The sequence below is a fragment of the Zootermopsis nevadensis genome, unplaced genomic scaffold (genome assembly GCF_977971745.1).
Source record: "Zootermopsis nevadensis isolate Lab colony 2312 unplaced genomic scaffold, Znev_1.0 Znev_ptg000010l, whole genome shotgun sequence".
Taxonomy (NCBI): domain Eukaryota; kingdom Metazoa; phylum Arthropoda; class Insecta; order Blattodea; family Termopsidae; genus Zootermopsis; species Zootermopsis nevadensis.
Window position 1 is genome coordinate 16,823,112 of NW_028259142.1, and position 13,986 is coordinate 16,837,097.

At 35.8% G+C, this 13,986-nt stretch overlaps 1 protein-coding gene and 1 long non-coding RNA gene across 3 annotated transcripts; one reads left to right on the plus strand and one right to left on the minus strand.

Moving 5' to 3' along the window:
- On the plus strand, positions 1-1,083 carry LOC110835816 (uncharacterized). Its single transcript, XR_015534579.1, has 2 exons — positions 1-324; positions 525-1,083. It is a non-coding gene; the product is annotated as an uncharacterized LOC110835816 (long non-coding RNA).
- On the minus strand, positions 869-13,060 carry Nulp1 (Nuclear localized protein 1). Of its 2 annotated transcripts, XM_022076418.2 has the most exons (11): positions 12,736-13,060; positions 12,288-12,420; positions 11,321-11,506; positions 10,689-10,873; positions 9,486-9,571; positions 8,266-8,399; positions 6,661-6,854; positions 4,403-4,831; positions 3,258-3,507; positions 2,858-3,042; positions 869-2,468 (listed from the first exon to the last, which is right to left on the minus strand). In XM_022076418.2, the coding sequence occupies exons 1-11, from the start codon at positions 12,768-12,770 to the stop codon at positions 2,300-2,302; spliced, it is 1,986 nt and encodes a 661-aa protein (XP_021932110.2). In that variant the 5' UTR covers positions 12,771-13,060; the 3' UTR covers positions 869-2,299. The 2 variants fall into 2 exon arrangements, with proteins under 2 accessions (XP_021932110.2, XP_087202752.1); XM_087346626.1 differs by having other exon boundaries at positions 12,288-12,791.
- Between the last annotated feature and the right edge of the window lie 926 nt (positions 13,061-13,986).

Consider the following 13,986-nt stretch of genomic DNA (forward strand, 5'->3'; position numbering starts at 1 on the left):
ATTTGGCAGTGAAATTAACAAAATTTAACATTTAAATAATAGGGACCAGAGGGCTTTCCTCAGAAATAACATAAGCTGTATTCTTACGGCTAGTACATTATTATTTTATTTAATCACAACGTGACGCTCCAGTAGTTAATTTCCACGGAAAGTTCATGTTTCATTTGCACTCTTTCCGACCATATGTTAGAAGAAAGTAAATACACTTTCCTTTTTCCTAGTTATAGGCCAGGTTTAATCATTGAGTATCCACTCACCTGTTAAAACAAAATCACTAAACTGGGAAAGAGCTTCTTTTTTGTAGGCCTAATACAGTTCCTTATAGTAGGTATAAGAGTGATATTTCTCAATAATTACATGCAACAAACATTAAAAAAGGGTCTTTTAAGCATTTACCCTTCCCATGATACCAATAATCCCTCCTAGAAGATATTGGATGCTTCATTTCAAACACAAGACAGTATAAAATCAACAAAACCACTCCAGAAATCCATTAATATTAATTAAAAAATAATTTTTTGCAGGTTGGCTCTTTCTGTCTTCAGGCAGCAGGGAAATGTTCCAACTCGACAGTGTCCATTTGATAAAGCTACTCATCACTAGGCACTGAAGCAGATCAAAAATGACTGCAGACCTATGTGGGAAATAACAGGAGGCTATATGAAGATTGAGAAAGAGACAGCCTCCAAAATGCATATTTATTTTTAACCAGACACTGGAGAACATCCAAAGACATTCTCACCAACTATAAGACATCTTTCAAATCATACTGCATGATCCAGTAAAAGTGCAAGGAGTATAGGTCAGAATGCAAGGGTTTCATTCTTCCAGAAATTTCTTTGAAACAGGAAATTACATCAAAAATATGTAAGATAAAGAACTCTCTATTGTGTAGTTACATATTTTTACCTACAGAACAACAATTAATTTACATCCTTAAAGTAAGAAGTCTAATATTACTTGCCTGATAACTATAAATATAAACCTCTCATACAAAATTTCATACAAAGCTGTAATACAATTTGAGAGGCAAAACACACATATGTACATTTTTCTGCAATACATGTTCACTTTGTACCATGACTGCAAACAATACATAAATATTGAGTCACAGTCAAATTCCTTCACAAACATACAACCAATGAATCAAAACAAATATTCCAGTAGACAGTTTCAAAATATTACAAGGAACATACAAGAAATTCCATAACTTGTCTTTGTTCTGTACCTTGTAAATATGCTGTATGAAAGCCTCTATTTTACTTTATAAATACCTTCCAATTCCATATATTTTTCTGTTGTATGAATTTAATAAACCTAGCTGCATACAAGATTTCCAAAGCAACTTCAAGAAATGTTAAACATGCTGCAAAACCTGTTCATCATTTTAAACTTCTGGCCTCCCACTGACTTCCTTAATGGCATGTAAATCTTGCTTATAAAAAACAGAGCAGTGAAATACTTTTCAGCACATTTCCTCAAGAATTACAATGATTACAGTGTAGAGATATGAACACAGCTTGAACCAGTGTCAGGTGTAATCAGTGGATAAATTCTTATTTAATTATAAACATAATTCTGACTTCTCCAAAAATTTGCATTCCAAGTACAACAAAAAGTTTCAGTCCTGAAATTTATTGTATGTTCCTCATACTGAACATTGGAGAGCACTGCAAAATACCAATATACTAATGCGTATGACGGTCGGAGGGGGAGGGGATATTTTGCATGGTCACACTAATATTTCAGTCTTCACTTAAAGTCTAAGACCAGTAACAATTTATCAAATCACTCCCTAAATATCAACTGAAACTCTGGTATATGAAACATAATGAAATTTATAGTCCATGTTCCTAATGTACAAAAAGTTTTCACCTTGTCATTTTTAGAATAAACCTACATTATTATTATTATTATTATATTTTTTATGTGGTCCTGCCAAAGAATTTATCTAAAATCCTTTAATTCAAAGGACTGTTAACACTACTCATATATTACTGAGCATCAAAACATTCATCATTACTCATATCAGTATACCCCAGACTGTGACAAAACAATGAACACAGAACCACATGGTTTTAGTGTACTTGATTTACACTCTGCCATAGAATAGCAGGGAAAGAAGGGGGAGAGAAAAAGAAAAAAAGAGAGATAAAAGAAAAGAGGAGCTCACATGGTAAATATCAACTGTGGTTTCCATATTGAGTTTGTAATTACTTAGAAATCATGCATACAATAACCAAGCATAAATATTATTCATATATCAACTATGATAAATGTGACTTCATTTATTTCTCTCCTAATCATCTGAATCTTCATCAATGTCAGCATCATTAGGAACATCAGGCTGTAAGTGAATATTAGAAAGAAGATCCCTCATTGCATCCAGCAAAGAGGTCACACTTCGAGTCAAGTCAACTCGGGCAGCCACTGCACCTTCCGCTTCCCCCCCTCCACCAGCATCATTCCTGTAACATCAATGTTTCTTCCTTTCATCTCTTTCTAGTACAGTGACAATCCAGAGATTGAAGATGGCTGTCTTCTGAGTTGTTGTCATGTAGTCTGTTATCACCCTGATGATGGAGGTAGCAAGTACCTCTGAAACTTCAAAAAACTTCTACCAAGCTACACTGCACAACCACCCCCTAGACAGCCATCAGCAGACTCAGTGACATAAGAACCTCAAATTCTACTTAATCTAGAAATTATGTACCATTAAATAAAAAACAATGGCATACAGGAGGATGGAAAAAATCACCAGCCAGGATAGCTAAGTTACAAAAGTGACTGGATATGGAGCAGACAATTAAAAATGTTAAGGTCCTGTCATGGAGTTCAGAGCAAACTGTAAGCTTACATTAACTGAAGGCCATCCACAGCAGGCACTGGTTCATTGATGTTAAAGTTTGGAAGCAATGACCTGAAGAACATGGTGAAAGCACTGGAATGTTCATACATTTTTGGCCGTTGTGGACGTACATACAAGTTGACAGAGTCTGGAGGTGGAAGTGGATCATAACTTAGAATAGGTCCTGCAGAATCCTGAAATACATGATATGTTACCACATAATGAATATGACATATAGTTCTATTATATACATCAATTTACATCACACAATGGATGTCTAACACACTTATGATGTAGTGAATCGATTACTGTTACAAACCTTCAGGTAAAAAATCACCTTACTTAAAGCTGGTCATAAAGATAATATAATCAATGTTTCTATGAAACTTGCAAAAAATATAAAGCTTACATCAGTTACTGTGGCTGTCACTTCTTTGATGTCAGAGAGAATGATATGTCTCAGGACATTCAGTGGAGTCTTCTGGTACAATCTCTTCCTCTTCTCCTCACACTCAGCAACAAACAGATCACCCTCATCAACACGATCCAACACCACATGGACATTCCTTTCAAGCCAATCCAACATGCCAGATTCCTTCCACAGATAGTAGTTACGACACACGTACAACTGTATCAGCTGGCTCAATCCTGGACTCTGACTGCAAGAGCACAAAGGCACAAGTACAGGACATAAACATAAGGGAATCCTTCTGCAAATCAGTAGTTCTCGGAAGAACTGAACCCTACTTATTTTACAGTGTTATATTCTGTATGGTGAATGTAGCAGCAACTAAAAATTAATAATCCTATTGTTTAATAATCACCCTCTTTTCATGATGTCCACTACTACAGAATGTGCTAAATGTGCCACACAAAAACTAAAAATCAGGATGATGAGTTCACTCATCGTTGGTAAACTTCTACCAGACTACACAGCACTACAACCCAGAATACAGCCATCTTCTAACCAACCAATCAACCAGCTCCATGAAGATGATTCATTCTTGAGAAGCTAACATGAGGTCAGCTAGACAAGAAATTCCATCTTTCATGATTCAAAGGTTCATTACCTGTTCCTATCATGAGCCAGATAAACACAATCCATGTCCTGCAATGTATTTAACTAAAACCATCTTAATATTATCCTTCCATCTGTGCCTAGCTTCCCAAGTGGTCCCTTCCCTTCTGTCTTTTTTTAAGGTTGTTCCAGAGAAACCCTGTGTTACATTTTGTAACATGCTGGCTTATTACAGCAGGAAGTTAGCCCCTACTCAACACCCAAGCTTATTCAATTATGTATCTGCAGCTACCTGGCATATCTAGAAGCTCTTTCCTCCATCCACAACATGAGGATATTCCATGTTGTGGCAAGATGGAACAAACTTAACAAGGTTGTTTTCCTCACAAAATACCAAAGTCGGATAAAATATACAAAAGTTGACAATAAATACGAGACAACCTTACCTGTTTTACAATTATATTTCAAGCATGCAATGTCTTCAGTATTATTTTAATTGAAGACAATACAAGATATCATGCAGCTTTATGCCATACCTCATTATTGCTTTTGTGGTGAAAAAGGGATGGGTAGATACCCTGGAATCTGGCTGAACAGAACACTTCTCCAACAGAGGCAAGATCACCCCAGGGAACATAATTAGGGCCTTTTGTAAAAGATCATTAGCTGTAAGCTTCTTCTCAGAATCAGGATCCTCATCCAAATGGAAATATGCCATTGCCACGGAAAATGCAAAGTTTGGCAGCTGTGACACATTTCGTATTGGCTCCCATTCTTCATAAGCACAAATCAACCATTCGTATTTCATTGATCGAAGTGCATAAAAGTCCACACATAAGATCACACCAAGAGGATCTTCATCAGGATCCAGCGAAAGAAGCACCCTACAGAGCTCCAGGGCTGTCCGGTAACATGCACGCTGGCCCACAAATGTAAGATGCTTGAATAACGTTATGAAGAGGGCCCTGTAACAAGCAACATGCTCATCAATTATTTTAACTAGCAAATTTTTAGGACAATGTATCTAGTAAAATAAATTAACAGTGCAAAATGCAGCAATACCTGCTTATAACGGAATCCCTGGTTATTTCTCTGTATCAGACAGCTTTCTGTTTAAGACTTTGAAACACAAAGTTCATCTAAATAGTATTTACAAATTGTTCCTAGCTAAAAAACCCACAATTTGTCCATTATAAAGATCAACTTTTTAATCCTTTGTAGCCGAAGTTTATCTAAATAATATTTGGAAATTCAGTCCATACTAGAAGAAGAAAAGATACAAAATAATACCACTTCTTCACTGCAAAGACCAGCTTGTTAATGCTGTTTGAGAAAATAATTTTCATTTACTTTGGGAATCATATAAAAAAAATCTGAGCTAAATGCAGAGTTAATGACAGTTCAATCTTCTGGTCCAAACAGTTACTACTGGGACTAATGCTCTTTAGGGAAATAACTGGTTTATTCTGGAATAAAAAAATGACAAAAGGACTCTGTGGACAAAATACAGATACAGACGAGACAGTAAGGCACACAGACAGTCTTTCCTTATAGATAAGTAGAAATGAAGTAGACTAAGAATGAGAACTGATCAGGTTCTACAGACACACAAACACATGGTGTTCCAAAAGAAATGTTTCTGGACTTACAGATACCTAAAAGTAAGTTATATTTACCTCTTAAGCCTCAAAACATTTTCTCATACATACAATACCTGAAATGACTGAGGAAGTTATTACTGGCACTTTCACTGATTGTGAATAAAAAATTTGACAGATATACCTATGCAGCTTACTTCAGGCCTACCAATATACAGTGAAACCTCGATGCATCGTTTTCGGCGGGGGTGGGAAATAAAAACGATGAATGCGGGAAAACGATAGATGCGGGAAAGCATTAAAAATTTAAAAAAAACAATGTTTCTCTTTCAAAGTTACTTCTTTTTACCAAAAAAGTCTTTAATGGACAACTGGTTTGTCGAAACTTTACGTTTTAGACCAAACAGAGCACCTTCCACGTTCAAAATGTTTTCCTCGTCACGTTCACTAATATTAAGCGCATAAAAGAATGACTTCACTTTCGCCAATGCAGCGTGTGCTTCGGCAAAACTCGGCAAAGCTTCGGGCTCGCATTCGTCGTCTCCCTCTTCCTCACCACTCCAACCCCCTTTGCGGACAATAACAGGAAGAATGGAAATACTATTACTGCCGAACTCAACGAAACGTAGCTGTAGAAGACCCTGAACCGCTAAAAACGAGATGAACCAGAAGAATGAAAAGTGCCGCCAGCCTTTCCTTTGTACTTGTAATAAAAGCATTTGTGAAGAAATTCACACTGCACATGCCATCTGGCATCGCTGGAACGAAATATGAGTGCACCCTAATTAAAATCGTAAAATTTCTGACAATGAGCACCGCCATTCACTCCAATATCACCCCTGCACCGCTGACCCTCATTCCAAAAGAATGTACTGGTTGGGCGACATAACAGGTTACCGCTACTGCGTATTCCAAAAACATTGTGCGTCTTTCGGTATTAATTTATCTCAAAACCCAGCATTTTAATTTCTCAGAAACGATCATTGCGGGAAAATTGTGGGCCGGGACTAAGATTTTTGAACGATCGATGCGATAAAACGATAGTTCGAGGAACGATAGAAGCGGGAAAATGTAACATTATTTTATATGGGATGTATTCGGGACCGAACAAAACGGACGATGCATCCGGGAAAACGATAGTTCCGGGAACGATGGATAGAGGTTTCACTGTAGTTTATTTACAACACCAGACTTGCCTGTTCTCTTGTCTGCGGTAATCAAGCCTACAGTTTCCTGTGGCTATATTAAAGAGAGTGTGAAAGGCACATTCCAAACAATAGAGTGCTCTTTCAATGAGTTGTGCTGCCATCTGAAGATCCTCACTCATTTTGCATAGATCAGACAACTGAATTAGTGCATCTACATGGTAAGGGTGCTCATTGAATATTGCCTGAAAAAATACATTAATAATCAACTTTAATAATCAACATTAATCAGAAAATGGCAGCTTAATTTACCATTCACATAAAAATTTCACTTTGTCAGTGCCTGGACATTTAATTAGCCAACTCGTAGTACGAGCATTCTTGAAAAGCTGACAGTCAATCCATTAAATTCCTCACTATTAACTAACTAGATGGCTTACCGAACCCGAAGGTTCATCACCGAATTAACCAAAGATCTCCACCAGACCCTGTCCTGGGCCAAAATCCAGTTTCCTTCAACTACTATCTCCCATTGATCCCAGCTGAGATTATCCTCCCATCTACATCTAGGTCTCCCCAGCGGTCTCTTCCCTTCAGGTTTCCCAACCAGTACCCGGTGCACACCTCTTGTCCCATCCATGCGTGCTACATGCCCAGCCCATCCCATTCTTCTCGACTTAATCACCCTGACAAGGAGGAATACAGATTTTTAAGCTCATCATTATGCAGTTTTCTCCACGCCCCATCGTCTTCCCTCTTAGGCCCAAATATCCTCCTCAACACCTGCAATCTGTGTTCCTCCCTCTGAGTGAGAGACCATGTTTCGCACCCATACAAAACAACAGGTAAGATTATTGTTTTGTACACTTTAGTTTTCAGGTTCTTAGAAATCAGACGAGAAGACAAAATATTTTGAACTGAGAAGTAGCATGCATTTCCAGAATTTAATCTCCTCCTAACTTCCTCATGAGTGTCATTTTGATTTGTTATTGTTGTTCCCAGATATTTGAACTTTGTAACCTTTCAAAGGACTTATTAGCTACCCTAAGATAAATTTGCCCGCCTGTCTTCTGATGACGAGATACTAACATGTACTTAGGTTTTTCTAAATTTACTTCTAGCCCCAAATTCCTCACTATTATGAAACCAAAAGTTCATTACCATGTTCATAACAGCCTGCCAACAGACACACACTATTCTAAGCCAGCTTAATCCAGTTTATACTCTCAAGGGCCAAGGAAGATGAGAAACAAGAACAAAATGTCACTGCTATGCAAAGTGCAAGTATACTATTGTTTGTTTCATAAATACTCATTATATGATACAATTAAGGGCAGCTTGAGGATTAACTTGCACAGTTCTCTTAAAACTTTTAAATCATGGGCAATCAGATGAAAACAGAAGTCCTCACCAATGCAAATTTCTAAAGTAGTACATTGCAGTTATGTCTCAAATTTTAAATTGGTAGCTATAAATTTAGCCAAAAACAGCAATAACTTAATAGCATGTATTTGATATAAGGGAAAAGATATGACTAAGAATTATATGTTTATATCATTTTGAGCATTCAGATTACTTTACATACCACAACAAATATTATCACTGGACTGGAAACCAAAATCCTGGACATTAAAAATATCCTGAGTGACTACTTACTACAATAATGTCAGGATTGAGACTTTCAACTGCCTCTAGGAACATCTTCTGGATTTGCTGGTAGTTGGTATTGTGTTCATATTTAAAGGACATTATAACACCATGCATTTCTGCAGCTATCCTCATTGATAATCCTATTACAATGAAAAGAAGAAACAATTATTCATTATTACACAGTTATATCAATGGTAACAGCCCTAAAAATTAGGCCATCAGTATATGATACACTCTGTACTGCATCCCACTCAAATTACTGTTCAGTAAATATGCAATAATTAGTCACCAAAGTAAAAGCCTAATTGTTAGAAGTTTACACATACATTCAAAAAAGGAATGCTATTTCTTTGCTTCTGTATTTCTTGGACAGTCAGTGGAAGCACAGGAGACCAATCTTCACAAAGCACCAAATTCGAAAGCATGCAGTTTATATCTTTGTCAAGGTTGGTACTTGTTAGTTGTTAACTCTATTGAAAAGTATTACATTAAGCATAATGAAAAAAAAGATCTTATTAATTTCAGTAGAAACAAAGGAAAACAAAATGAAATTATACAAACATTATATCAGCTAGAAGAGCCTATTTATTTATACAAATAAGAGTGTTTCAAAAGACATCACTCTCTAAAACATAGTGGTGTTTGACAGTGCAAAATGACACCTGATATATGAATAAAATGTCAGAGGAATTGCATGTTAATGTCAATTTAAAGAATACACACCGAAGTTTGCAATGCTTCAAAGTGGCCAGCACCAAACAGCGCAGGTGTGATTCTGTTAAAACCGTTCACTTTGCAACTGTCATCCTGGCTTTTCAATTATAAACTCCAGATGTTCAGAGTAGCACACTCATTCCCCAAACACTTCAAGACAACTGTATGAAATAATAGTAGCAACAGCAATACATTTATATCCAAGCCTCCACCTTGCCTGCACATAACATTGAAACCTGCTCTTAAATTTTTAAAACATGGTATAAATCACTAAAATTAAACAACTGCCTAAAACACCTAATATTTAAAAAGGATCATTATATAATGTTGTAGATTCCTCAAGAGAAAGCAGGTGGTATGAAGACTGACTGACAATGATTGGCTTATTGTAACAATGTTATAATCCTTAATATGTACAGATCAGAGCCATCCTGCCACCTTGTTTACATCCTACAATACTAATGTTCAGAAAAATACAGGTTACAGTCACAACAGAACATAACAGTTAATACCTAGTTTTCCAATTGATGGCCAATTCTCTTTAGGTGACACAAGACAACTTGACCTAAGATATCCACAATTATGGCCTCTTCTCTTACTGAAACAACAAAGCATATTTTATGTCTGAACGATATTAACCAATTGTTTAAAAATAAATGTCAATACATGCCAGTCATTACTAAACAACTAAATTCATGCTCCAAAATCTTGGTTTAACACTTGATATTTACAATGGTATTCTTTTTTATAAAATGCAAAGGAACAGTACAGCAAAGATGGAACCACACTGGTAGCTTCCACAAGTGAAATTCAATATTTTGAAGGTTTATTTTTTAAAGAAAGTACTGACCCATACAGTTCCCTTCAGTTTACTATTTATTACTGATACTGATACCTTTCCTTCTTGAAAACAAGAGTGAAAAGTTATATTCAAATGAAATGTCTATTTTCCAAACATATTCTTTACTATTCTGCTTAACACATGGGCCATAATGTTAATTACTGAACATACAAACCCTCTGTTGCAAAGCTAAAGAACTTCAGACATATTGAAAAGTAAGGCATAATTTTTTCTTCATGTTTTGTTAAGTATACACCATATGAATAAATGTTTCAAAACCAAATTTGTAGAGGTCAAGGAGATATATATTATATCTTGTCAATCATAAAATCTAGGCTGTGATGCAATGCAGTCACCTGTAAAAACACATGTATCACAACCCAGATCATCATTTTCATCACTGTGATAACCCAAATCTATTTCTGCTGCCATAATATGCGAATATCAAATGTTCATTTGGGTTAACTTGTTGGTTTCAGATTAGTGAGTTCTTGGACATGATTACAGTGAAGTGGTCTGCATGGACATCTTTGGATTAATTCATATTCCAAGATTAATACTAGCAATACTAATGTTATATACTCACATCTAAATATTATCAGCATCACAGGATAGAAATGATGCAGTGCAAAAAAACTTCCCTCATTCATGTCCTGCTATATTCTTTCATACAATGTGTAAAAAGAGATTTGTATGTGTTAATGACATGGCTACCCGAAAAAGCATAAGTTCACAGTGTTTGTTAACTTTGTTCATAAAACCTTTATTTTTACTGTGCACCCCCGTACATTCTTCCATTCACCAATAATTTCAATTAGCTTAAAAAATTCTATGTACAGAATAATTATTAGTAATTATTTGCAAAGAACAATACCTCTGTTCATTCTGAACTACTTTAGAACCAAACTTCCTCTTCAGTTCATTGTTTGGATTCAGATTCCTGCGGCTAACATGTAATATTTTTTTCCTTGCTTCAATAAAACTTTTTGAATAACTGTAAACATTTGGATTAGCTGGAGCAGGTTCCCAGGCTACAGCTGATTGTTCATTATTTTCTAACTGTAAAGAGAAAAAAGTTACATATAATATTATGCACTTAATATCTATGTCTCATCTAATAGTAGGAAGTAAAATGCAAGCAAAATTTTACTTAATTTAAAATCATATATGATGAAACAGCTACAGCTGGCATCACACTGTGAAAATTTATGCAGTTTTCCTAAATAATTTAATTCATGAAAAATTTGTTTTCTATCTCTCTGACAATAAAACTCTTCAACACTGCTAACATTAGAACCTGTCACTGGACAAGAATTATGAATGATCTTGGTCAAAAGCCTTAACAGCATTTTAAACAATGACTGAAAGAATTTAAATACATTGTAATGAATGTTAACATGTGGATGGATCACTTGCCAAATATCAAACAGCAATAATAATACAACTACTTAAAGAAGATTGTCATGAAATATAATTTTTAACATGTTATCCATAAAAGAGGGCCACCTCTAAGTTATCTTCACTACTTCTGTGACTATTCCATGGTTTAAATTCTGGTTTCTTCTTTTTCTTTTTCTTCTTTTTCCTTCTTGATTCTTTTGCATCATCTGCTTCTTTTGGAAAATTAGCTGTTTCAGTTTCATGATCATCATCCTCCTTTACCTCAGATTCTGAATGGGACTGCTGATTCAACTGTGAAAATAAACTGATTTACTGATAGTAAACCTACTAAACAGATATAAACAAGAAGTTCTGAGAACATGCTGGTTTACACCATTCAGTTAGCATAGCAGAAACTATAAATTGATAATTATAATATTCTATGCATAATTTCTAGTACAATTTACCCTACTGCATTAAATGGTTCAAATATAACCTCAAAGTTTTCACTATTATCATACTTGTAAGTGCTGACATGTAAACAATATTTTGTACAGAATTTCTGATAAATATGCAACATACTTTTATCCAGTGTCACATGCTATGCTCAAACAGTCCACTAATTACTGTCATCAAATCAAAAACTAAGTACAGGTTTCATGTGGCAACAATGTACTTGTGTGCAGGTGAATGTGTAATGTAAAGTGAAAGCAGATTTGCATTTGGGATGTCCACATGGCTGTAGCACTAACCCAATACTGTGTGTGTAAAAAAAATATGCTTCAAATGGAAATTTTCTAGGCCTGAATAGCTAATGAAGTGCCGACCCCACTCTTGTACACATGAACATGCACAGTTAACATATGGATGACCAAATAAAATAATTAACACAACTTTCATGTACTACGACAAACATTTCTGGGCATGATTTCTGTATTTCTTGGTATTTCAACTTTCCTGTATGCAAAATATATGCCTGCAATGGTAAATGCCAGAACAAACTCATTTCCTGATGTCAATAACAAACAACAGCCTATCTCAACCAATGTTACGTATCCCTTCACGGTTCGAACAAATGACTTAATTTACGTACCAAATCATAGCGATTTACATTTGGCTGTTTCTTCTTTACCCCTCTTGCACCTTCCAAATCGGATTCGGGATCACTGTTCTCATTCAGCAGGTCCTTAGCAAAATCCGTATCTCCTTGTAATTTCCTCAGAATTCTTGATGACATATTTAAAGTGAATTTCCATAGAAATAATTACGTTTGTTGTAACAGTACAAAAATAAATCCACAAAAACAATAAATCTCAACATGGCATTGTTCACTGAAAACTCACGACTAAAACGTAGGTTATCTACAGCATAACCACAGCCTGCTAGATAAAATAACAATTGCCGAACAGTATAATTGGAAAAGTAGCTTTTTGCTCATGAAAATTACAGATTTGGTATGTCTAGGGGTTAATGGCTGTTGCGATGTATTCTGATTTTATGAACCACCCTATTAAGATGATATATTAGACTATTTGACGTACAATGCTGTTTTTCCCAGCGGTTCCCGCACCACCATATCAGTCGAAGTACAATATCTGCTTGAGACATCATGGCCTTGTGTCGAGGGAGCACAACCAAGGACTATAAAATACGTGGCTGGCGTGCCGAAGGTGTCATCCGACCTTCTTAGGTAATGTGACCCTCATACTGCAAACGTGTTCTCAAAGGAGAACGAACTCCAAAACTTTTAACATCCCGCACACGCTTTTAAAGCCAACTAAAAATTATGTAGGATTTGAGGTCTTCACGACAGTGAGTCTGAAGATGGCTGTCTTTTGGGTTGTTCCGCCGTGTAGTCTGGTAGAAGTTTACCGACGTTTCGGCAAACCTCTGCCAGACTAAAAATTGCCTCATTGATGATAACGTCTTCAGGGGTTATGACGTCAATACGCATTTATAGGTTATGTAAGGTTAGGGACGAGTATGCCATCGAACATTGAAACCGGAAATTCGGCTCATACCGATAAACTTACACTACGTCACCCCAACACAAAAGAGAACATTCCATCTCTACCACACACTTCGCCATATCAATATATGCCACATACTTATAAACCTTTCATAGCTATGTCTTTGCATTTTGTACATTTTATACTTCCCCATATCAATACATGCCACTTACTGATGAACCTACCACATCTGCATTTTCTTATATTTATAGAGAATGATGGGTGAAAAGTCTTCACTTATGATTTCTTAAGGCTTTTCAGCTTCATCTTTCAGCAAATGGCCAAACCACCTTTTTCTTGGCCATCCATTTAATTTCTTTCCTTTTATGTTATTTCTGAGACCATTCTCAGATTGAAACTTGCACATGGAGACACTTACCAGGACATACAAAAGTGAATTTTAAATTGCAAAGCTCTATATTTTACATCAAAAATTATTCTTTATCAGGACTTTTTCCATTGTCTGTTCTTTAAAATCACGATGTTTTGGAGGCTGGTTCTGTCTCCGTCTTCAGGTGAGAGGTACCTACTCTCGGGTCCCTTAGATAGAGCTAGTCTGTCACAGAACCAGCCTCCGAAACGTGATTTTGAAGAGCAGACGATGGAAAAAGTCCTGACAAAGAATAATTTTTGATGTAAACTACTGTCGTCAAAACTCTTTAGAACCAAGCTCTATATTTTGCTCACAATATTTTCAGGAATCATAAAGGAACTGCATTAAATCTCTTTTAATCAAACTATATCTTCTGTATATTAAATTGTAAGTTATGTTAATTCATCATT

Bases quoted from the DNA above. Each gene is read 5' to 3' on its own strand.
- Nulp1 (XM_022076418.2), bottom strand. From the start codon at position 12,770: ATGGTGGTGCGGGAACCGCTGGGAAAAACAGCATT. The intron at 10,874-11,320 runs GTGGCCCTCTTT...TTCTCTTTACAG, and splicing joins GTAGTGAAGATAACTTAGAG to TTAGAAAATAATGAACAATC. The intron at 2,469-2,857 runs GTAAGCTTACAG...TTGATGTTACAG, and splicing joins GTGGATGGCCTTCAGTTAAT to GAATGATGCTGGTGGAGGGG.